Source organism: Lytechinus pictus, chromosome 3, assembly GCF_037042905.1.
Source record: "Lytechinus pictus isolate F3 Inbred chromosome 3, Lp3.0, whole genome shotgun sequence".
In the NCBI taxonomy this organism is placed as follows: Eukaryota; Metazoa; Echinodermata; class Echinoidea; order Temnopleuroida; family Toxopneustidae; genus Lytechinus; species Lytechinus pictus.
Genome location: NC_087247.1, coordinates 51,455,519 through 51,480,127, shown reverse-complemented (window position 1 = coordinate 51,480,127; position 24,609 = coordinate 51,455,519). Strand labels below are relative to the sequence as shown.

The 24,609-nt window shown below is 35.5% G+C and overlaps 1 protein-coding gene across 1 annotated transcript; it reads left to right on the top strand.

The window, feature by feature from the left end:
- The first annotated feature begins 2,480 nt into the window (after positions 1 to 2,480).
- Positions 2,481 to 9,676, top strand: LOC129257058 (ragulator complex protein LAMTOR5-like). The gene is made up of 4 exons (XM_054895288.2): positions 2,481 to 2,637; positions 5,108 to 5,169; positions 5,900 to 6,017; positions 7,971 to 9,676. Exons 1-4 carry the CDS (start codon positions 2,603 to 2,605, stop codon positions 8,032 to 8,034), a joined length of 279 nt encoding a protein of 92 aa, XP_054751263.1. The 5' UTR covers positions 2,481 to 2,602; the 3' UTR covers positions 8,035 to 9,676.
- Positions 9,677 to 24,609: the final 14,933 nt, after the last annotated feature.

Genomic DNA, 24,609 nt, shown 5'->3' with positions numbered 1-24,609 from the left:
CATCAAAATCTGATTACAAATAATAAAATTATAGAATTTCAAAATTTAGCAATATTTTGTAAAAGAGTTATATGCACATTCATTAGGTGTCATAGCCACACTTCATTTTTGTCTCACCTGCATAGCAGAGTGAGACTATAGGCGCCGCTTTTCCGACGGCGGCGGCGGCGGCGTCAACACCAAATCTTAACCTGAGGTTAAGTTTTTGAAATGACAGCATAACTTAGAAAGTATATGGACCTAGTTCATGAAACTTGGCCATAAGGTTAATCAAGTATTACTAAACATCCTGCCTGAGTTTCATGTCACATGACCAAGGTCAAAGGTCATTTAGGGTCAATGAACTTAGACCATGTTGGGGGAATCAACATCAAAATCTTAACCTAAGGTTAAGTTTTTGAAATGTCATCATAACTTAGAAAATATATGGACCTAGTTCATGAAACTTATACATAAGGTTAATCAAGTATCACTGAACATCCTGCATGAGTTTCACATCACATGACCAAGGTCAAAGGTCATTTAGGGTCAATGAACTTTGGCCGAATTGGGGGTATCTGTTGAATTACCATCATAACTTTGAAAGTTTATGGATCTGATTCATGAAACTTGGACATACTAGTAATCAAGTATTACTGAACATCCTGTGCAAGTTTCAGGTCACATGATCAAGGTCAAAGGTCATTTAGGGTCAATGAACTTTGGCCAAATTGGGGTATTTGTTGAATTACAGCCATAAATTTGAAAGTGTGTTGGTCTAGTTCATAGAACTTGGACATAATAGTAATCAAGTATCACTGAACATCCTGTGCGAGTTTCAGGTCACATGATCAAGGTCAAAGGTCATGTAAGGTCAAAGAACTTTGGCCACGTTGGGGGTACTTGTTGAATTGCCATCATATCTCTATAAGTGTATTGGTCTAGTTCATAAAACGTGGAAATAAGAGTAACCAAGTATCACTGAACATCTTGTGCGAGTTATAGTAGTTTTCAAAATCAGCACTGCTGCTATATTGAATCGCGTGATGCAGGTGAGACGGCCAGAGGCATTCCACTTGTCTTATGTTATTATTACATGAAATCATAATAACTTCATATTTTCATGCATGTGTGTATGATTATGTTCACCACATAATAAAGTCAGTTGCAGCAATGAGTATTTAATGCGTTAAACCAGTTTTTAATCCAATTTTTTTAGTTCTTGTGGTACAAAATATGAATGAACACATTTTCATGTAATAAAATACAAAGAACAGATGGGGATATCACATCATCGGTTTCCTCATTGTATATTAAAGGTCAAGTCCACCCTAGGAAAATGCTGTCTTGAATAAATAGAGAAAATCTAACTAGCATAGTGCTGAAAATTTCATCAAAATCGGATGTAAAACAAGAAAGTTATGACATTTCAAAGTTTCGCTTATTTTTCACAAAACAGTGATATGCACAACTTGGTGAGTCAGTCGATGATGTCCTTCACTCACTTTTTCTTTTGTTCTTTATTGTTTGAATTATACAATATTTCATTTTTTATAGATTTGACCATAAGGACCAACTTGAATGAACCATATAGTATTGAACAATATGCTAATTCCACATGTTCAGGGAGGAATTAATAGTTGTATCACTTGACAATGAGGAACAAATTAGAATATTTCATATAATAAAATACAAAAGAAATAGTTAGTGGATGACATCATAGTCTCCTCATTTGCATACCAGCCAGGATGTGCATATAACTGTTTTGTGAAATTAAGCGAAACTTTAAAATGTCATAACTTTCTTATTTTACATCCGATTTTGATGAAATTTTCAGTGTTATGCTTGTTGGAGTTTTCTCTTTTTATTCAAATCAACTCTTTGTTGGGGTGGACTTGTCCTTTAATGAAGACATGCGCTTTAGGACTAGCTGTGATATAATGCAAATCTGTAATAACTTCGTTATTCCTTGTCCGATTTTGATCATATTTTCAGTGCTGTGTTTGTCTGATTTTTCTTTATCTGTTCATATCATTATTTTCACCCCGGAATACCACTTTCTTTGTCAGTTTTCTTGTGTGTGGCCAAAAAGGATGACAAACTTAGGTGTTTTTTTTTGTGAATTTTTTCTCAACGCCCCTTCGATGCGCTAGAGCAAGATAGAGTTGATAGGCTACCCGATTCTTCTTCTTCTTCATTTTTTTTTTTTTTTTTTTGGGGGGGGGGGCAAATTAATAGAAACACCTTTAAAAAATATGGATTCGAGCATCGAGGCTGGTGCTCCGTTCGGCGCAGGAGCTGGCCCCGGCCGCCCCCCCCCCCCCCCCTTCATCGAAACGTATTATGGTGCTCTGTTCTCTGTTGTTGTTTTTTTAGACTACCTGATAAAAATGAAAATTATATGGCTATAAATCCTCGGTACCAGGTACAGAAAATACAGATAGACTTCTGTAGATACCATCTTTTTTTTTTAATTTAAGTGCAAATTTTGGTCTGTACCCGCAGACTACGAATATAGGGACAGCTGCACGGTCGATCACATGATATTCCGCGGTCACATGACAAAGTAGAACATGTATCAATAAATCGTGATCCGTCTGAAATTGAAAACTCTCTTTAAAAAATGGAACAAAATCTCGACAAACTTTTAGACGACACGTGAGTATTTAACTTGATTTAATACTGTATAGTATTACTATATAGTAATTTTTCTTAAATTGTGAGGGAGACTCAATTTTTCGAGGTCGTATGCGGGGATATTTACATGGAAATTATAGTTTATACCAGTCCCGTGCGTTCAATTTCATGTAAAGCAGTAAGCTTCTATGTTCTAGTTTTTGTTCACTCACGCGTATTGCGAGGTTAGTATTAGTATACTAGCCTCGCACCACGAACCGCGTTTGGCAGTGGATTTCTAACTAGTGGGTCGCGCGTGCTGGGATCTCACTTCTTGGGTCCACAACACACGACTTCTATGGCTTGATTTTTCTGTGCGCGGCGGCATGTAATGAACCCTTGGGTGGTTTTTGTTCGAAATTATGTTTTTGTTTTGCTGACGGCAGAAATCAAGGGAGTTAAGGTCCTTGTTTGTTCATGTGATTACGAGTCCAAGAATTATAGGCTTATAGCTCCATGATAAAAGTACTAGCCACTCACTCATGCTATTATTTATTAACGTAGTAAAAATCCTCAGACTCAATTTCATTCAGTTGATATTTGGTTAACAAGAACAACGATTTGGTTAGCTCATGTAGCTTCATAATTACGGAAAACATAGACCCCTATCAGACAAAGAGATATTAAAAAATGAACAGGTATGACTTCATTTTGGACATTTACAAATCTTAAGCCTGTGAACACTCATTTAATGAACCAATTCAATGAACAAGGTTATGATATAACCTGTGAATAAAGAAATCATAGGCCCAATTAGATCTATAAAATATCTGGATGTGGAAAAAAATGAAGTTTTCAGAACTTTGCTTAGCAAATTCTGAAAGATACTTACTCCTAAGCAGTGCTTAGGAGCAAGTACATGTATCTTTCGGGCAAGTTGGGTTTAGATGTATGTAACTCACACTAAATGCGAGGTTAGTGTGCATTTCATTAATATTGTACAAACATTTTCTTTTGCTCATATCTGAACCTGTATTGTTTTTTCCTTTTTTAAAAATATTCCTTAAATTTTAAACCCATCAGTTTCAGTTTGCAGATTAATTATTTCTCCAGATTTACACTGCATCCCACAAAAAAGGAAAATGGGTTCCCCACATCATTTTTCTTCAAGGGCAAATTAATTATGTTCCATTTATGTCATCATACAATCAATCATTCCTCTACATTTTTATACCTAATATGTGACAAACACTTTGCGCATTAATAAGCAAGATGAGTTTGAAATTTTAATGTAAAAATCAGGTTGTGCAGAAAAATTGGACAAGATTGGTTCGTGTACGACAACCATGCTTATTCGATAATTGACTCGTTAGCATTTCTTTCGGATTCTTTGTGAAGTTTCTTTCACTGATCCCTGAAGAGTCTATTCGGATTTTTACGTGAGTTTCTGCGCAAATTGTTTCTTAAAGACCTTAATATTGTTTTTTACCCACCATGCGTGATTTGCTATGCTGTTGGTCTCAAATTAAAGATGAGATTCCACTCCTACCATAAGTATCAAATTTATAGTTAAAACATATTTAATAATTGTGAAATTTATATCTGGAAATGGGTTTCCTCTACTGTTGGACGCAGTTGCACTGTGAGTGCGTATATATATATATCTTTCTACATCTGCATTTAAGGCAAATTATTTGTCTTCTTTCAATGTTCGCAATGCGCCTTAACGCCCTCTACCTTTGACTTAAAGTCTAAATGTGTATTATAACGGAATAAACCCATTCATAGACTTCGCCCTTACACAGTTGAGGCCAAAAGTTTACATACACCCATGGAATTCATTGAAATTCGTTCACTTGCCAAAAATCGTAAAATTTACTATATATTCAGAAATATAAATACTACCATGACAAATTTGGTATCAAATAAAAGATAAAAGAGTGTGTTAAGCTCTTTCACATGATTGGGATGCAGTTGGAATTAAAGTGTATTTCAGGTGGAATTTTCTTTGAAGAAAAAAAGTAATATTCGTGCCAAATGTGTTCTATTGTTTGATATTATATTTTCAAACATTGTTTCATAAAAATATATAAATGTCAAATCTATGATTTATATTACATTTTCTGTCATGATGTGTCACCACTGAACAAAAAAGTGTAATCTGAAATGTTTGTGTTGAGAAGAAACTAGCACAGGTATGAAATGTTTTTGTCAAGTTTTCATTCTAATTTATCTAATTTATGAAGATTCTTTGGGAAAAAAATTACACCTAAATATTCATCAGCTCCTGATGACAAAGCAATGTGATGAAGGGGCATTAAATACTCATTTGTTTTATATCAAATTTATCATGATAGCACAAATATTTTATAAGATACAGTAAGTTTTTGAGTTACTTCAGTGAAATTGTTGTTGCCTCATAGTTGTTTATTGATGTCAGGGAACTATTAGATTTTGGCAACCAGCATAAATTTCAATATATTTGTCATGTCTATTTTCCTATTTTTCTTAGAATGGATGCCCCTGGAGTTATGGGAGTTCTTTGTGCTGACAAACAGGGACTTTGTTACAGTGGTAAGTATGGTCCAACATTAAACTTTGTGGGAGACAATTATGATGTGATACACGGAGAGTTCAACAGGGGGGGGGGGGGGTGAGAATGAAATTATATAAAATTATATTTTTATCCTCTATGGATGAGGAAAAAATGGATTGACAACTGATTTATTGTATCAGAAAATCCTTGCTGCTACATATTTTTTACAAGGTAGTACACACATGTATGAAAATATGAAGTATGGTTTAATTTCATGTAATGATGTAAGAGAAGGGAATGTTGGGACATGACATCATCAGCTCGCCTGTTGCATATTCATGACAGCATGTAGATAACTGTTTTCACAAACTATTGCTAAAGTTTAGAATTCAAAACTTAATTATTTATTATCAAATTTCGATTTTCAGTGTTTTGCTTGGTGAATTTCACTTTATTTCTTTAGATACAATTATTTTTCAGCCAGGAGTACCTCTTTGCATCTTGTCAAAGTGATTAGATGCTTTGTCTTGTATTCTTTAAATAGATTCTGGATACTTCATGGACTTCTTAGTTCTAAACCCGGATTTCTAAAGCTTATTACTGATATCCTATGAGTGAACAGTAATTTCTTTTTTAGTTTCTTGTGTTTCATGGAGATGATTTTAATAATCTCATCTGTTCAATTTTTTAAATTGAAATTTACTCAACTTTATCTCTTTCAAATTTTGTTAAGACTAATTCCACTCACAATTCATTTCCTTTCTACAGCTAAAGGGACAGTCTCATCAGGATGTGCAGGAATCATAGCCTCTCTCTCTCAGCAAGCATCCCTTCTAGTACCAGAAAACAACAGTACTCCAGTTATCTGTTTAGAGTCAGATAAAGGGTAGGTACTAATATGCCAATAGAGAAGAGGTTCATGTATTCAGAAAGCAAATGTATACTATGTGAACAATTTAGCGATGAAAGGCCAAATAAAACAAGAGAACATCAAACAAGCATAATGAGGACAATTTCATGAAAATTTTATATAATGCTGACAATTTCATCGAAATTGGATGTAAAATAAGCAACTTAATGATGTTTTAAACTTTCTCTTAATGTCACAAAAGAATTATACATGTATGCATCACTCACATTTTCTTTTGTAATTTATTGAATTGATATGAATATTCAATTCTTCTTGATTATGAAGCACTGCTTTGTTCCTTCTAAAATGTGGAATTGCCATTGTTGTGTCCTATAAAGAGTTCCCTAATTATCAAATTAGCAACAATTGAAATGTATTTGCTACATCACATAATAAAGTACATGGAATGAGTGTGTGACATCATTGTTTCTTTCATTTGCGTATCACCTGTGTTGTGTATACATTTGTTTTGAGAAAATAAGTGAAACTTTTTAAGTCAAAACTTTCTGATTTTATATCCTACTTATGATGAATTTTTCAGCATTATGATTGTTTGATTATTTTTTTTTAAATTTCAAATCAACTGATTGAGACGGATTTGACCGTTGAGTCATCCACTACTTCTGTGCATGTGTAATCTAGAGACCAACTTGTAATTCAAAAGACTTAACTTAGGAAAAAATCCAGGTCTGCAGAATTACCTTGTAACTTCCTCATGTGGAATCCATAAACATGCCACTCTATCCAGTTGTACATTATGGTTGATGGCAGAGTTCTTGTTCATTTTGTTGTCATATTTGTTAAGACAAGATTTGGAAATTATGCAATGATATTATTTCATTCATTAAATTTGCAGCCAAAGAAAGATGTAGAGTCAAAGATAGTAGGGGCCAATTATATCTTTTTAAAGTAAAGCAGCCGGTAGAAACATGATTAGATGTCTATTACTAGATATAGAGTAGACTGACATTATCCATTAGAAATGTTAGAACTAATCAGCCTAATTTGCATATTAATGAGACATTAATATTTCTGCCGGGTGGCCTTATTTGCCCACCTAAATGGAACAAATGAGGCTGTCTGATTAAAACCTAATTTATGTAGCCGTTTTCAAAATAAGAATAATTCAGTTGGTTTGATGCAATCACATTTACTATTAACAATCATGTTATTAACATTTAGTTATTTACCAAAATACCCCCATTTTATTTAGGATTAATTTATTAATCCTATCTAATATTATGGAAAAAAATTCATGCATTGTGTTTTCTACTGTCACAGTTATATCATTGTGTATCTACATATTTTATTGGTAGTTGACAGTGCACATACATTAATCAAGTGTAGTGATGTCTACATTGCATTTTAAAGTTTTAAGATATGTAACCATAGAGTTTTATTTATGTAAATCCGGATGGCCTCATTTGCCCCATTAGACATGTTGAGTTCATAGGCATCCAGTCAGAAAACAAAGAGGGAAAGTGATGACATTTTCTACAGTTCTGGCATGCACAATAATACCTTACACAAGTAAACTAAGATAAAAGTTAATACACATTACTGGGTAGATACATTACTCGCATCACTTACATGTAAGTGACAATGCTACTTTCAAAATTTTGTGCTCCTCCTAGCCATGTGCACTAGGCTGTGACATGTTCTCTATGCTCAAGATCTGTGCTAAAGAACTGCCTCAAATACTACGTAAAAAACAGTCATCCATTTGACCCTACCATTCTTCAGCAGTAAGCTAAAAACTAACAAGTGGCCTTATTTACCCCACTCTCCCCTAATTGATTAAATAAATATTAAAGATCATAGTTTTTCTTTCATCATGACATCATTCTAGCGTTCTATCTTTCTAAATCTCTGAATACAATAAAACACTTGAATTAATTAACTTTTCGTAAAAATCTCTTCACAATCCAGGAATGTTATGATCAAGTCGCACCAGGATGTCACAATTGCAATCCACAAGATGCCAACATACTGAGAGAACGCTTAAATCTTGATTGTTTAAAGACTCTAAAGAGAATATACTGCAAAGAGACAATTGTAGTTCTGGAAATGCAATGAAGCATTTGTATCTGGAGAAAACACACCATTCCTGCCTGTGAAGTCCATTTTGATGTAGCTACATTAATTTGATTTGTTTTATCAAGTGGGATGGTTGCTGTAGTCACCTCAGAGCACGTGTAATTGTAATGCTATTTTATTCCCATAGAGTGATTACTGGTGGTGTTAATTTAAAAAAATGAAGATAATGCTTTTATAAGTAATATTTATACAGTAACTTTCATAACTTGCTTAATTATTAAAACAAGTCATGCAACACTTGCATGATACATCTCTATTTAAAATTTCTCTTAAGTTGAGAAGTTCATAATTTGATCCAAGAAATGTGGGCAAATTTACATGGAATAATGTCATTTGGATATGGACTGTGCTTGTGGAGAGTTTTTTTTTTGGGTAGCACCATACACATTTGGCTTGTTTCAGTTTCTGCACAAAGAAATTAGATCATATTCTTCACTGCCCTCTTTTCTTTGAATAGAGGTGTTCCTTATATAAATTCTCTTGAATCGATTTTTTTTTTACAGAAAAACAGGTTTATTTAAAATGTGAAAAGAAGGTGAATCTAATTTCTTGGAAAAAAAGGAATGTTCTTAAATATTCTGTTTCTTCAAACTCATACCCCTGAAACACAAAATCCATGGGGCGATGTTCCCTGACTCCACCCATGCATTACTTCCTGTCATTATCTACAGAAATTGCAATAAAAATCAATTCATTATAACATATCATATGAGATCAGGTCATGGTTGACCGTGATTGTGTGATATCATGTTGGTACCAGTCGTCTATGACCCAAATATTTCGCCATAATGCATAAGTTATTTTTGAATATTTTGATGTTTTAAAATGCAATTGTAACATTGATCTTCGAGTTCAATTCTCTGTCATATGTGTATCCCTTCTTTTTTCTCCACTGCAATCAATTGGTACCCATTTTAATGATAATGCTGAATTAAATCTGTGATAAGTTTAATTTTATTACTGTTCATTAATCAACAACTGTCTTAGATTACAATGGAATGTACTTTTTAACAAATTTACCTTAATTTGGTTGGAAGGATACTGTAACAAATATTTCTATACCATGATTTCCAAATACAAGAAAAATATCTGAAAATTATTATCTTTCAGTATGAGAATTAAGTTTTTGAAATGTCATCATAACTAAGAAAGTATATGGACCTAGTTTATGAAACTTGAACATAAGGGTAATCAAGTATTACTGAACATCTTATTTGAGTTTCAGGTCACATGACCAAGGTAAAAGTTCACTTAGGGTCAATGAACTTGGCCATGTTGGAGATATTTATGGAATTGTGATCATAACTTTGAAATTTTATGGATCTAGTTCATGAAACTTGAAAATACGGGCAATCAATTATCCCTATAAACGATTTCATAAAGAGTTGATTCAGCAGTGTGACTATGCCATTTGGTCATTTTGTTTCAATGCAACATTTTGTGAACATCTGATAAGTAAATATTGATGTCCATGTGGTGCATTGGTGTATAAAAAGATGCTAGTCTTAGAGTAATAAAGACAATATTGAATATACAAAGCGTCTTTGTTTTGTCTATAGTAATGTGAAATTGGATATAGACTTAGTTGATATGTTAACTGGTGAAGTTAACATAATTGACAACACAAATCCTACCAGATTTTGATTACTTGTACTTTCTTAAAGAATAATTTATGATATATGGCCTCCTTCAAGTATTGTAACAAGTATGATGTGATGTTATTTCTGATAAATTATTATTGTATTTCCCCTAAAGGGAGAGAGGAGGTTGGAGAGAAAGAGACAAAAATTGTGTGTGTGTGAGAGAGAGAGAGAAAGAGAGGGAGAGAGAGAGGCGGGGGAGAGTGGGGGGGGGGGGGGGAAGAGGAGAGAGAACAATAGAACAGAAGGGAGGGAGGGGAGAAGGAGGTGTTATTTTTCATGAATAACTGCGTTTCCCCTAAAGGGAGAGAGGTAGAGGTTTACTCACTAGAGACGGGGGGGGGGGGGGGAGATGAAAGAAAAAGAGGGAAAAGGAAGAAATAGAGAAGGGAGAGAGGGAAAGAAAAGGGGGAGTGGAGGACGGGGATGAGGTAGGTATTCCAAGGAGGGATTATGATGGACTTCTTAATCTTCGAGATTAATGAATGCTGGTTTGCCCTTAATAGAAATTGATCCCATAATCAGATTCTTGTAACTTCAATTCCTCGTTCAATATTTCTAGCATCTGTCACATCAGGCGCGCTTGAAGCAATTACGAATGGGGGGGGGGGGTGCTTTGTTACAATTTTTGTGGCAATCGGGGTTGTACTCCCTACTCCTTTCCCAATTTCTTGAAGCTCCTTTACTCTGATGCTCTTTATCTTTGTTATTGAAATTAAAGGATTTGTAGCACGTAATAACATCGTCTAAAGGGCCGTTTACACTGCATCCGGCACGGCGACCGTGCACGGCATTCCGGCACGGTCGCCGTGCCGGATGCTGTGTAAACGGGCCTGAACTCTGCCTACCCTTTTGAGGTTGGGTGTGGGTGACCGCCCTGGCCCTCCGCTTTCGGCACGCTTGTTGAAATTTATCTCTTTTTTAAAATGGTATTAGGTTGATCACATTGCTCCAATATTTACATGGGAGGGGCCCAACTGATTTTGACAAACCCCCTCCAATTTCCTTTGTCATGATGCTCATGGAAGATTGAAGACAGTGTTTTATCTTGGTCAATATATACCAGGGAATGAAGCGACCATTGAGAAAATGGAGCGACCATTGAGAAAATGGGTGGGTTTTTCATGCTGAAAGTTGGCGTTTTTGAGCACGTAATAGTTTTTTTTTCACCTATGTAGTTGTATTTTTGTTTCCATTTGCCAGGGACCCGGGGAAGGCAATTCCCCCTATATACGTATTCTCTCTATATTTTTTCTCCTCTTGACTTTGACTGATTGGAGGGGAACAAATGTCCCTGCTCCTTCCGTTTCTGGTGCAGGCCGGGGCGGATCTAGCTTCCGCCAATAGGGGGGTGGCAATTTTTTTTCACCCATATTTTCCCCGATCGGCCACTCTAAGTTGATTTTTGTTTGTTTCTGTGAAGGAGTTGTCCCAGTGGTGTAATGAGCCAAAATTTTGAGGGAGCTCGATATAGCGTATCGCGTGAAATTGATAAAAAGCTGCGAGCGAAGCGAGCAAGCAAAAATTTTGACATTTTTATTACAAAAATCCAAGTTTGTGATAGATTTTGACATAACATTTAGAAAATAATATATTTCACCCTTATCACTTTCCTTTTCTTCTTTTTTTCTTGGTCGCGTGAAAAATGAGGGGGGGGGGGCAAACCGCTCATGCCCTACAACAGTCATTTCTTAGCTTTATTCTTATAAAACAACATAAATGTGTAATAATCTCATAAGCCCTATTTGAATAGTGCAAACGCGAAGCGCGAGCTAATCTTTTTTTAATTTCATGTATTTTGTCCTGAAAATTGAACATTTTGACATTCTAGATTCTAGAATTATTTAATATGCGTTCTAGCCTGATCGAAAAGGGACTTGTTAAGGACGTTACGGTTTTACAGTTAGTCATTAAGACCCTACATATTACAACGATAATATTTTGCGAGCGCTAAGCGCGAGCTGAACATTTTTGACATTCCGACCTTAAAAATTGACAGCACTTTTTGTAATCATTAACGGTATAGGTATTTAACCAAACAATTGATGCGAGCACGAAGCGCGAGCGGAAAAAATGATATTTCTGACCTAAAAACGGGACACTCTATTTATGTTTTGTAAATCATGAAAAAGGATGGGTAATTTGGTATCTTCCTATATTGATAATGCAAGCGCAAAGCGCGACCACTAAATTTTTGATATTCTGATTTAAAACTGGATAATTTTAGCACGTTTTGAATGAAGATGAAGATGCGTATCTCAATAAACATGCGTGCGCGTGATTTCAAGTTAGACAGAGTAATTGTATACATGTAATGTGATTTTAATATGTACACACGACGTTCAGAAGAACAGCCATTGGCTGAAGTTCGTTTACCGTGTTGAAATATAATAAATGAAATGAAATGATATTCCGGTACGAAAAGGGTCAATTTAAGCACAGTTTAAAGCACTGTGTATAAGGTAAATTGTGAAGTAGATGTGGAAAGCACGTAATAAATGATGCGAGCGCGAAGCGCGAGATGATATTTTAATTATCATTTGGATCTCGGACCGGGATATTCTAGGCCTATGGACATTTTGTCATCATATGAAAATGATGACTATCTTCCTATTCCTCTTCCTAAGCGCGGTATGAAACTTGTCGATATTTTCTGAAAAAGGGAATTTAGATATTAGGAATTCATAAAAAAATTGTTATCATATTTATTAATCTAATAAGCCTGATAAGTGCGTGAAATTTGTTAACGTCGAGGCATGAAAACTGAATATTTTAAGCACTTTTGTATTTATGAATAGGATTCATGGATTGATATATTTTTACAATTAATGCGAGCGCAAATCGCGAGCCGAAATTTTTGATACACTGTCATAAAATGGTGGTTTTAAGTAGTTTGTAATAGAATTAATATAGAGGTATGCATAACTCACCAATCAAAATGCGAGCGCGCAGCGCTAGCAGATTGGCCTTTGTTTTTGTCAATCACACCTGAAAAGGGATATTTTGATAATCTTATGGAATACACAAAGACAATAGGTAGACCTACTTGGCAAATCAAACAATGCGAGCGCGCAGCGCAAGCATGAAAATGTTGATATTCACACCATAAAACAGAGCACGAAAAAATCTATAGGTAAATCAAACAAATTAATGAAAGCTCGATGTCCGAGCTGAAATATGTTTTGTATATTGACTTCAAAACTTGACATTTTAAGCTACATATCAGCCTATTGAGTAGGATTTGTATCTCATCAAACAGGCAATGCGAGCGCGAAGCGCGAGCGAAAATTCAATATAGTGACATGAAGTATTTTTGAAAATTATCTTATAAGTCTTCCCCTGACCATATTTTATTCACTCTTTTCCCTCCTCTCATTTTTTCTCTTCTTTTTTCCTCCTTTCTTTCCCCTTCTTTTTCTTTTTTTTCTTTCTTTCCCTTTTTTTCATTTTGTTGCTCTGCCAATAGGGGGCCCCGTTGATCCGCCTATGGAGAAGGGCTATTAGCCTTGTAAAAATGATGTAGGATTTTATTTTTTGCGATGCTAAAACACCGGAAAAGGCAATACAATCCCGTCCACAACGTGCAGAACAAACGGCTTTGTCCGCTCATGGAGGTAGAAAAAAATGGTCCGCTGTGTCAAAAAAGGATGAACAGGGCATCTCGATCGGTCGCTGAATACGATGTGCTTTTATATTTAAGCTTGCATCGGTCGCGATCGGTCGCTGAAGTACCTCTTCGACCGTACTCGGCTACCGATCGATTCTGACCAAGGATGAATAAGGCATTTCGATCGGTCGTCGAGTACGATGTGCTTTCACATCATGATTTCATCGGTCGCTGGGTACGGTCTCTGCGATCGTACCTTGGTGTGAAAGCAGCAAAATATCATCACCTCGCGCTTGCGTTATCTTATTTAGGATGATACCCATCATTTTCATCATCATAAAATGTGAATAGAATGCCCAAATAGTAATTAGCTCGCGCTTTGCGCATACAATAATTACCTGAAATATCTTGTTATAAAAATGTGCGCAAACTGCAAAGTTTTTCTGGTGGGAATATCAAAGATTTTCACTTGCATCAATTGATAAGTTAGATTCTTATTCTGTTCATTATAACACAAAATGCTTTTATCAGGTCAAATTATTGAAAATTGTAAGTTCGTGCTTCGCACTCGTATCATTTAAGAAGAAAGGTACCCATCATATCTAATGATTACAAATTGTGGACAGAGTGTTCAGTTTTTAGGTCTAAATAGAAAAAAATCAATAGTTTTATATGACGCATATTTTTACTTTATTAGAAACGTGCTCGATCTGATTTGCCAGTTTATCAGGTCGGAATATAAAAAGTAACCACTCATATCACATAGGAACTTTTCTGTTAACATGGTTAATGTGTACAAAAAGTGCTCAGAATTTTCAGTTCAGTTATCCAGTTATCAGCTCAGAGTACTAAAAAAAAAATCACCTCGCTCTTCGCGCTTGCATTAGTTGAGTAGGAAGATACCCATCATTTTCATCAAAATAAAATGTGAATAGAATGCCCTATTTTAGGTCCAAATAAAAGAAATCAGTTAGCGCTTTGCGCATGCAATATTTGCTTCAAAGATCTTGTTCATTATAAAAATGTGCCTCAACTGCGAAGCTTTTCGATTCGGAATTACAAATGCTTTTAGCTAGCCCTTCGCGCACTAATTTAATGTTCAATGAGAGACTTATCCTTTTCATTATTACAATGAAGCTTAAAATGTCCAGTTACCCGGTCGGAATATAAAAAGTTGGTTCCCTGCCCCCCCCCCCCAAAAAAAAAAATATATATATATGTTGCCTTGGCACTGACCCTCCTATTTTTAAATTCCCGGTGCCGCCACTGCTCCATGGAATTCTTTCGCTGTTATATGTGGTATCAGTGGCGGATCGTGACCCGGAGGAGACAAAGCATTGGAGGGGCACTGTATTGTTTGTGAACAATGCTGTGCCCCTCCAATGCTTTGTCTCCTCCGGGTCACGGTCCGCCACTGTGTGGTATATAGGCCTTTAAACATTAAAAGACTGGTAGTTATTCTTTCCTATCATGGGAAGACAATTCAATTCTACAAAGAATGAAAACTCCCAGCAGAGACGGACGGAACAACAGCTAGGGAGCATAGGGCGCCCATAATTTTTTAGTAGTAAAAATGATTTGAATTTGAAAAAAAGAGAAAGTGAAATGGAAAAAGAAGATTTGAATCGAGACTCCAAAAGTCTTGGTTTAATATATTGGCGTAAATCTATTTGTTTGATAGTTCGCCTTTACGTTGAATTGTTCTACCCCCTCCCCCTTACCCCCTGGATACGCCTTTGCTGCACCCACTGAAGATGTACCTTCGTCGCCCTGTTTACAAAATGCATAGTCTAAATGTTCAATCTCATGTAGATAGTTAATTGTCGGAGAGAACTGCATGATGATAACTTTATTCATTGGAATTCCACCACTCTGTCATGAATTCATGTCATTGCATCTATACTTAGTATATTTATATAAGAAATAACAATGATAGCTATAATAATAAATAACAGTAATTATAGGAAATGCTGTATTTTTATAACAAATTAATAGTTCTACCAAAGGTACCCCGAAGGCATCTAGGTATAAGACTAGACCGTGCATGGACAATACCATGAAAAGAAGTCTTACCGCGAACTTTAGGACAAGCAAAGTTATAATAGGAGTTTAAGCTGCTTGATATTAAGACTGCCCTTTAATCAATTGAATTTCTAAAGTCCAGTGGTCACGTTCAATAGTAGGGGTCCGGTCATGATTTCGTATAAATACGACCCACTTAACAAAAAACTTCACATTTATGTCAAGCTATTGGTAAGTGACCACTTTTTATTTCGTAGTTAAGTAATGGGTTAATTATAGTACGACTATTGATATTATAGGCAGGCCTATCATGATATACTAAACATCCCATATCATTATACTATTCCTATTATGTTATTCTATCATCATCCCATTCCGGCACTCCGAACTTGTATTCTGCATCATGGCACAACAATGTGGCGCCACTTTGAACTTGTTTTGTGTGTGTGTGAGTGTGTGTGTGTTAATTAAGTAGTCAATGTCTTCACGCTGTACATAATGATGAATTACTTTATACTTTTTTCTTACCCAAATTTCTATTCCTGTAGTGCCCCCAAATTGAATCATTACTTTCATTTCACTGTTGTTTTAAACAGTGAATAGATAATATGATTTGTAGTTTATATCTATATTTTTCCGTTCTGATAACTAACATTTTATTCATTTCATGTTATCAGTTATACAAAAATACATGTTAATTTATGTTACTATATATGCATTTCCTATAGATAATGACTCAGAATTTGATATTATTTACATGTATGATGATGATTTTTTGTAATCTTGATTATGTTTTAATCAGACTCTTAATTGCAAATAATGTGTGAAACCGACGCGTTGCTTTAAGTATCTGAGTTCACATAGTAGTATAAGCCTTTTAATTTTTTTTTTGAATATCCGATTCCGGGAAATGATGCACGTTTTCGGGGGCACGCGTATAGATTTAATCGAAATTATGATTAAATACCGGTTCATGACGATAGGCCCAAAATGCCGTATAGCTACGTATAGTATAATATAATGGAATCACCCTTGTACGATTTTCGTGCAGCATAGGCCTACACCATCCAGTTTGAGTGATTTATGTGGGTTCGTCATTTTTCTTTCTCTTTTTGACCTTGAAATGATTGAAGACGCAAGTTCAACATGATTTATCTAAACCCGTAAGTTCTAATAAAACAATCATACCATGCATGAAGATGGATACCTATCCTTTGACTAATGAAGTGTACGTATGACATAATATTTCATTGATGACCAAGCGTTTTAAATTGGCCTAAGGCTGAGTTCACATAGAAGTGTACTATTCGGTATAAGATGCACGTTTTCGAAGGTCACGCGAATAGCTTGAATCGTACATGGATGACCACATACCGGTTAACATTAGAGGGGAATATTCGGGAACGCCGTATAGCTGCGTATAGTATCAACATAGATGTATAACAATCTCATTAGCCTTATTCAAATAGTGCGAGCGCGAAGCGCGAGCTATTTAATTTAAAAAAAAATTGTTTGTCCTAAAATTTGAACATTGTGAGCAATGTTTGTGATCCTGAACAAGATATGTAGGCAACTAAATTATCGCGAGCGCACTTTTTGTAATCATGAACAGGAAGTTACGTAAACAGTTGATGCAAGTGCGAGCTGACATTTTTGACATTACCTAAAAAATGGAAATTCTAAGCACTTTTTGTAATCATAAACAGGACAGGTATTTAACTAAACAATTGGAAAAACTCGAGATTTAGACCTAAAAATGGGACACTCAATTGGTGTTTTGTAAATCTTGAAAAGGATAAGTAATTAGGGATCTTCCTACATTAATAATGCGAGCTTAAAGCGCGAGCACAAAATTTTTGATATTCTGATCTGAAACTGGATAATGATTTAAATGGAGAACAAGCTGCGTATCTGAATAAACATGCACGCGCATGTTTCAGATTTTTTGTCCTAGAATCTGGGCATTCTTATAGATTTTTATCATGAAGCGCGAGCTTAAACTATTTAATATTCTGATCTGAAAAAAAAGGGTTAAAGGGATGGTCCGGGCTAAAAATATTAATATCTATAAATAGAGTAAAATACACAGAGCAAAATGCTGAAAATATCATCAAAATCGGATAACAAATAACGAAGTTATTGAATTTTAAAGATCGTCATGAATATTCATTAGGTGGGCAGATGATGTCACATCCCCACACTTTGAATTTCTTTTTCTTGTGTTATTGCATGATGTCATGAATGTTTCATTTTTCATGCATGTGCAAATGATGTGTCTCCATAAGTTGCGACAATAAAAAACTAATGCACTTAATCAGTTGTCAATCCAATTGTTTTAGCTCTTTGTAGAAAAAACTTGAATAAACTTAATTTCATATAATAAAATACAAAAGAACAAGTGGGGATATGACATCAGTCCACCAAATGAATATTCATAAAGACGTGCCTAGAACTGTTTCATCGGAATAATGCAAATCTTTAAAAATTCAATAACTTTCTTATTTGTTACCCGATTTTGATCACATTTTCAACATTTTGCTTTGCGAATTTTACCCTATTTAATGAGATATAAATATTTTCAACCTGGACCATCCCTTTAATTGATAAGCTCTATATTTCAAGCACTTTGTAGGAAAATTGTGAGGTTGATATGTATCACACTTAATAAACAGCTGATATTTTTTACTCTGAGTTTTGACATATAGGACCGGGACATTCTAATGACATTTTGTCATCATATGAAAATAATGACTATCTTTCTATTCCTCTTCCTAAGAGATAAAACTAATTCCATTCGATATTCCATTCTGAAAAAGGGAAAATTATTATGGCGGGCCCCTCGGATCCGCCTATGGTATATAGTATAGTTGAATCGAACTTGTTCGATTTTCATGCAGCGTATAGCGTCCAGTTTAGATGTGGCAGATTTTGTGCTAAGGTGAAATAAGGTAAAGTACAAATAAAATTATTTCTTGGTTCTCATTTTATTGCAATTTTATAATACATGTCATATAGTTAAGTTATCTGAAAGCAATTCGGGATTGCGATGTCAAATGCCCCCCATATTTTTTTTTACTGAAAGAACAATATCTCCTATATATATATTTATATATAAATGTGTAAAGTTATACATGTACACAGCTTTGGCAACTCTTTTATATATTTATATTTATATATTTATATATTTATATATATATATATATTTACGTGATTTATATAGGCTCCTCATTTTTTTCATATAATTGTATTAAACAGAAGTTTGCTGATTTGTAGAGGTGATATATCTAATTCTAGTTATTCTAAAACATATTTATTTTCGGATATCTACAAATCATGCATAAATGAGGGTGTTTTCTTTTCTTTTTATTTTAGCAGAAATTTACTTGAGGTAGAAATAGATATTTATTGTCATACATATAAATCCAGATGAATAAACACACACAAAATACAGAAACGATTTCAAATAGATAATTAATGATATCATTTATTCCCCCTATTTCAAATGAGAGGAGAAGAGTAAAAAATTCTTCATCTGAGGTATCCATTCAGACGGCGCCAAATTTATATTTAAGTATAGGAGATGCGTGCTACTCTATGTGACCCGCCATGCCCGTATAGCGTATAGTGAATAGCGAATAGCTATTTACGTATACCGTATACTTCTATGTGAACTAAGCCTAATTGTGTTACGTCACCCCAATCTAATGATAACGCTTTTTTTGGCATAAAGATGATCATAACCTTAAAAATATTTAGCCTATAATCCATGCAAAAGTAGAGGCCTACTGTTTCTGAAATGAAATTTAATTAGAACTACAAAAGTGGCATTAAAAGCGAGGTAAGGTGAACCTTTCACGTCTTATGAAAAATATCCCTTTGTCCGTTTAACTTTCATTTCATCAAAGTCTAAGGGTATAGAGGTGTATTGTTATACCTATTACATTTTACTGTAAGATGGCACCAAAATCAAATGTATGGTTGACTCATTCAATGAACAAGGTAATTATGATACAACCTTGCCCCCTGTTAGGATTCCATGTGTGGTGAAATAAGGTTGGCAATGTTTGGTTTATTTTCTCATGATTTGCGGGACAAATGCTTGACTTTAGACACTGTCAGTTTCCATTAGAACAATAAATTGGCTCTGATGTAACTTAAATTCGTGTTATTTTTTTCTAAATAAAACTGTAGATTGTTTTTAACGATTCTGAAGCAATTTTACTTTCCACCTACAGAGGGCCTGCACAAAAATGCTGAAAGTTAAAGTTTTTGAGCGCTATGGTGACGATCCTTAAGTTACTCATGAAAAATAGATCACAACTATATGGAAATAAGTATTCTTGGTTACAAAAGTGGTATTTTGAAGATTTATAAGTGTGTTTTGTGTACTGCATAGTTCGACATTTAGATTAATCATAGGCAGGGTGGTTACAGTGAACAAAATGGTATGGTCCTTTGAAAAACAGTTTGATACTAACAATACAACAATCCCATAAAGTCGAATGAAATATGTGCCGCTTCTTTTACTCCTCAGCTATCCTCGAGCGCAGAGTCGCTAATTGAAGAGCGTAATAAGCTTCTATCAACCATAATACAGCTTATACTCCACTTTTAAATGACGCCAATTTAATGACAATAAACGCGTCTCTCCCATTAAGTCGTGTATCACCCCCCCCCCCCACAACCACGAGACTGCTAGGCGCCGCTTTTCCGACGGCGGCGGCGGCGTCAACTTTAAAATATCAAACTAAGCACTAGCGTACCTACGGGGGGGGGGGGGGGGCAGGGGGGGCACTCTGCCCCCCCCTGACGAGCCACAACCCATACAAAATACATATCACTGCCCCCCCTGACGAACTTGAAAGATCTTTTATGCCCCCCTGACGAGCTTGAAGACCTTTATTGCCCCCCCTTGACGAACTTGAAGACCTTATGTTTTTTAAATGACATCATAAATAATAAAGTATATGGAACTAATTCATGAAAATTTGATAAAAGGGAATGTAATAGGGTTGATGAACTTTGACCTTGTTGGGGGTATTTGTTGAATTACCGTCATAACTTTGAAAGTTTACGGAATATATTTCATGAAATGTAGACATAGGGGTATTCAAGGATCACCACTGAATCATCTTGCACAAGTCTTAGGTCACAAGATCAAGGTCAAATGTAATTTAGGGTCAATGAATGTAGTCAGTGGCGTACCTGGGATTTTTCACAGGGGGGGCAAAACCGTCCGCCAAAAAATTTGACAAGCAAAAAAAAAAAAAAGGTCTTCAATCACAAATGAAGGATTTTGTACCAGAAAAAAAAAAAAAAAAAAGTTCTTCAATCACAAATGAAGGATTTTGTACCAGAAAAAAAAAAAAAAAAAAAAAAGTTCTTCAATCACAAATGAAGGATTTTGTACAAGAAAAAAAATTGACAAGCAAAAAAAAAAAAAAAAAAAAAAAAAAAAAGGTCTTCAAGCTCGTCAGTCAGGGGGGCAATAAAGGTCTTCAAGCTTGTCAGGGGGGGGCAGGGATACGTCCTTTGCATGGGTTGTAGCTCGTCAGGGGGGGGGGCAGACTGCCCCCTCTGCCCCCCCCCCCCGTAGGTACGCTAGTGAATGTAGTATTACAGTACATGAATGACGTTTTTGTGAATAATTATTTTATAGTTATTTTCAAAGTCAACATTGCTGCTATAATGAATCGCGTAATGAAGGCGAAACTGCCAGAGGCGCTCCACTGTCGATCGCGGTGTCGCGAAATTACATGCTAATGCACTCATTCTCAAAGACATAATAGACTAGAGTATATATTCAGCTTTCAAATAAAACTTATTTTATGAGAATATTTCTCCGTTCCAGTGAGACATCGTCTGTCAAACCGAATGAAATTTGTAAAAGCGTAACAAAACCACCCGAGTTCAAACACACGGCAATTTTAAACATGTTCTTAATCATAAAATTGATATTATGTTCATTGTTTTTACAACTTGAAACATATAAGTTTCCCATATTGACTATTTCTTAAAAATATGGCAAAATAAAATACCATGAATTCGTATCAGTCCCGGAGGGGGGGGGGGGCACTCAGTATGTAATGCGTGGTGGCGGGTATGTGCCGCAGATGGGACCCCCATTTTTACACTCAATTTCAGGGAAGGAGGAAGACTAGTGAATAAAATAAGATGAGGGGAAGACTTGGAAAAAAAATCTTTCATGTCACTATATTTAAAATTTCGCTCGCGCTTCACGCTCGCATTGCTTGTTAGGTGCCCGGGTTAGGTGATTTACATATCTTGTTCAATATGGAGCTTAAATATCAAGTTTGGAAGTCAATATACAAAACATATTTCACCTCGGAAGTCGAACTTTCATTATTTTGTGTGATTTAAAATTTGATCGTTAAAAAGTGCTGTGTAAATATATATGTTTTACGGTCTGAATAATAACATTTTCTGCTCACGCTGCGCGCTCGCAAATTTTGATTTATCAGGTACCTATTATTTTTGTGTATTCCTAAAGCTCTCAAAATATCTCTTTTCAGACAGGTCTGATTGTCAAAACGAATAAGATAGCGCTGTACGCTCGCATTTTGATTGGCGAATTATGTATGTCTCAATATTGATTATACAACAATCTACTCAAAATCCCCTTTTCATAACAGTTTATCAAAAAATTTGGATCGCGATTTGCGCTCGAATTAATGGTTAAAATATATTAACTGATGCATCCTATTCGTAATTACAAAAGTGTTTGAAATGTCCAGTTTTAGGCCACAATATCATCAGATTTCGCGCCCTTATTAGGCATTGATAAATAAGATATTAAGTCAATCATTAAATTGTCCCTATTGTTTCATCTCGCGCTTAGCAAGAGGAATGGGAAGATAGTCATCATTTTCAAATGATGACATGTCCTAAGGATGTTCCGGTCCTATGTCAAAACTCAAAGTAATAATAATGAAAACATCAGCTCTTTATAAAGTGCAATCCATATCCACCTCACAATTTTACTACAAAGTACTTAAAATATAGAGCTGAAATTGAATTTTTTCAGATCGGAATATCAAATAGTTTTAGCTTGCGCTTCGCGCTCGCTTTGATTTTCATGATAAAAGATGTATTTAGAATGCCTAGATTCTATAGGTCTAAATCTGAAACACGCGCGCGCATGTTTATTCAGATACTCAACTTGTTCTCTATTTTAATCATTATCCAGTTGCATACCACAATATCAAAAATTTTCTGCTCGCGCTTTGCGCTCGCATTATCAGTGTAAGGAAGATCCCCAATTACTCATCCTTTTCATGATTTACAAAAGATGAATACTGTCTCGTTCGACTAGGTCTAAATTTCGAAATTTTGCGCTCGCATCAATTGTTTAGTTATGGAAGCAGTCTTTAATAGGTACCTTTTCCATCATTTCTGCTCGCGTTCGTAGTAATTATTTAGTTGTATACACATCTTTTTCAGGATAACAATAATTGCCCAGAATGTTCAAAATTAATGAAAAAATACATAAAATTAAGCCTGCGCTTCGCGCTCGCACTATATAAATAAGGATTATGATATTATATATTGATTATATATGTTGATTTACAAGAATAAAGCTTAGAAGTGACTATTAGGACTACCCCTTCAAAGAAACAAACAAAAATAATCTGGGGAAAATATGGCTGAAAAAAAATCCGCCCCCCCCCCTACTGGCGAAGGCTGGATCCGCCCCTGCATACCTACCACTTTTTTGGTCGAGTATCCCCCCCGGTATCAGTGTACCCGCGGCAACCAGGGGCCTGTTGCATACAACTTTTTACCTGAGAAAACTCTGGTAAAAACTGAAAACTGAAAAGTCTGATTTCTGCCATTGACTTTAACACAGGGCAAAAACTACGGTAAAAACAACCTGAGTTTTCTCAGGCAAAAAGTTTTATGCAACGGGCCCCAGGCGTGACACTGGTGGTTGTACCGGCCAACAAAGCCAGGTCAGGGAGCTGCCATATGGTTATATGCTGTTTGCTTTAAAACGCAGTGAGGGATTACCTGCTCTAGCATCTAGTATTGGCGTATGTTATTCATAAACAAATAAGCGAGTCATTTATCACAAATCTAGATAAGTTGAAAATTTTGCAATATTAATCTGAATTCTTGGCAATACCTTAAAATCATCCTAATTCTAATTCATGTTAGTGAGGTCACTTGATTCCTACTACTGATTGATAAATTATGTTCTCTTTTTGGCGTAAGCCATGTCTCGCACTCTTGTCACAAACAATAAGTGTTGAATCACACCTTGACCTATGCGCATACATTCGTAATTCCGAAGCTTCGTTATTCCGAAGGTTCGGTTATTCCGAAGGTTCGTATTTCCGCAGGTTCGTAATTCCGAAGGTTCGTAATTCCGAATGTTCGTTAATCCGAAAACGAAATAAGGTTCGTAATTCCGAAGGTTCGTTAGTCCGAAAACAAAATGAGGTTCGTAATTCCGAAGGTTCGTTAATCCGAAAACGAAATGATTAACGAACCTTATTTCGTTTTCGGACTAACGAACCTTCGGAACAACGAACCTTATTTCGTTTTCGGATTAACGAACCTTCGGAACAACGAACCTTATTTCGTTTTCGGATTAACGAACCTTCGGAACATCGAACCTTATTTCGTTTTCGGATTATCGAACCTTCGGAAAAACGAACCTTCGGAATAAAGCCACAAATGTTCGGATTAACGAACCCTTTTACGTTTTCGGATTAACGAACATCGAAGTATAGGCAATTTACGTGTTTCGGAATTACGAACCTTCGGAATAAAGAACCTTTGGAATTACGAACCTTCGGAATAACGAAGTGTAACCGAACTAATAGTGGCCTGTATTCTGAACTCGGATTTGAATTAATGTCCGGTTTAAAGTTGTGCATTAACTATGGGGCACAAAACGCTAACAGTGCACATCCAATTTATTAACTCATATGACACCCAAATTGTCTGGGAAGGATAACTGAAGTATTCATCATGAAAGCAAAGGAAACAATATAGTAACATAACAAAATATACAATAGGAACACAATTCTTGAATTGATGGCTCCCCACAATCAGTGAACACAGAGTTGGACCGTGGTCCTAAGTTAAACATGACTTTAGAATAAGGGCCAGTGTGTCTTTCGTTTGCAAAGGCAAGATATTCAGAGATTTTTTAAATGTTCAATCATAATATATAAGG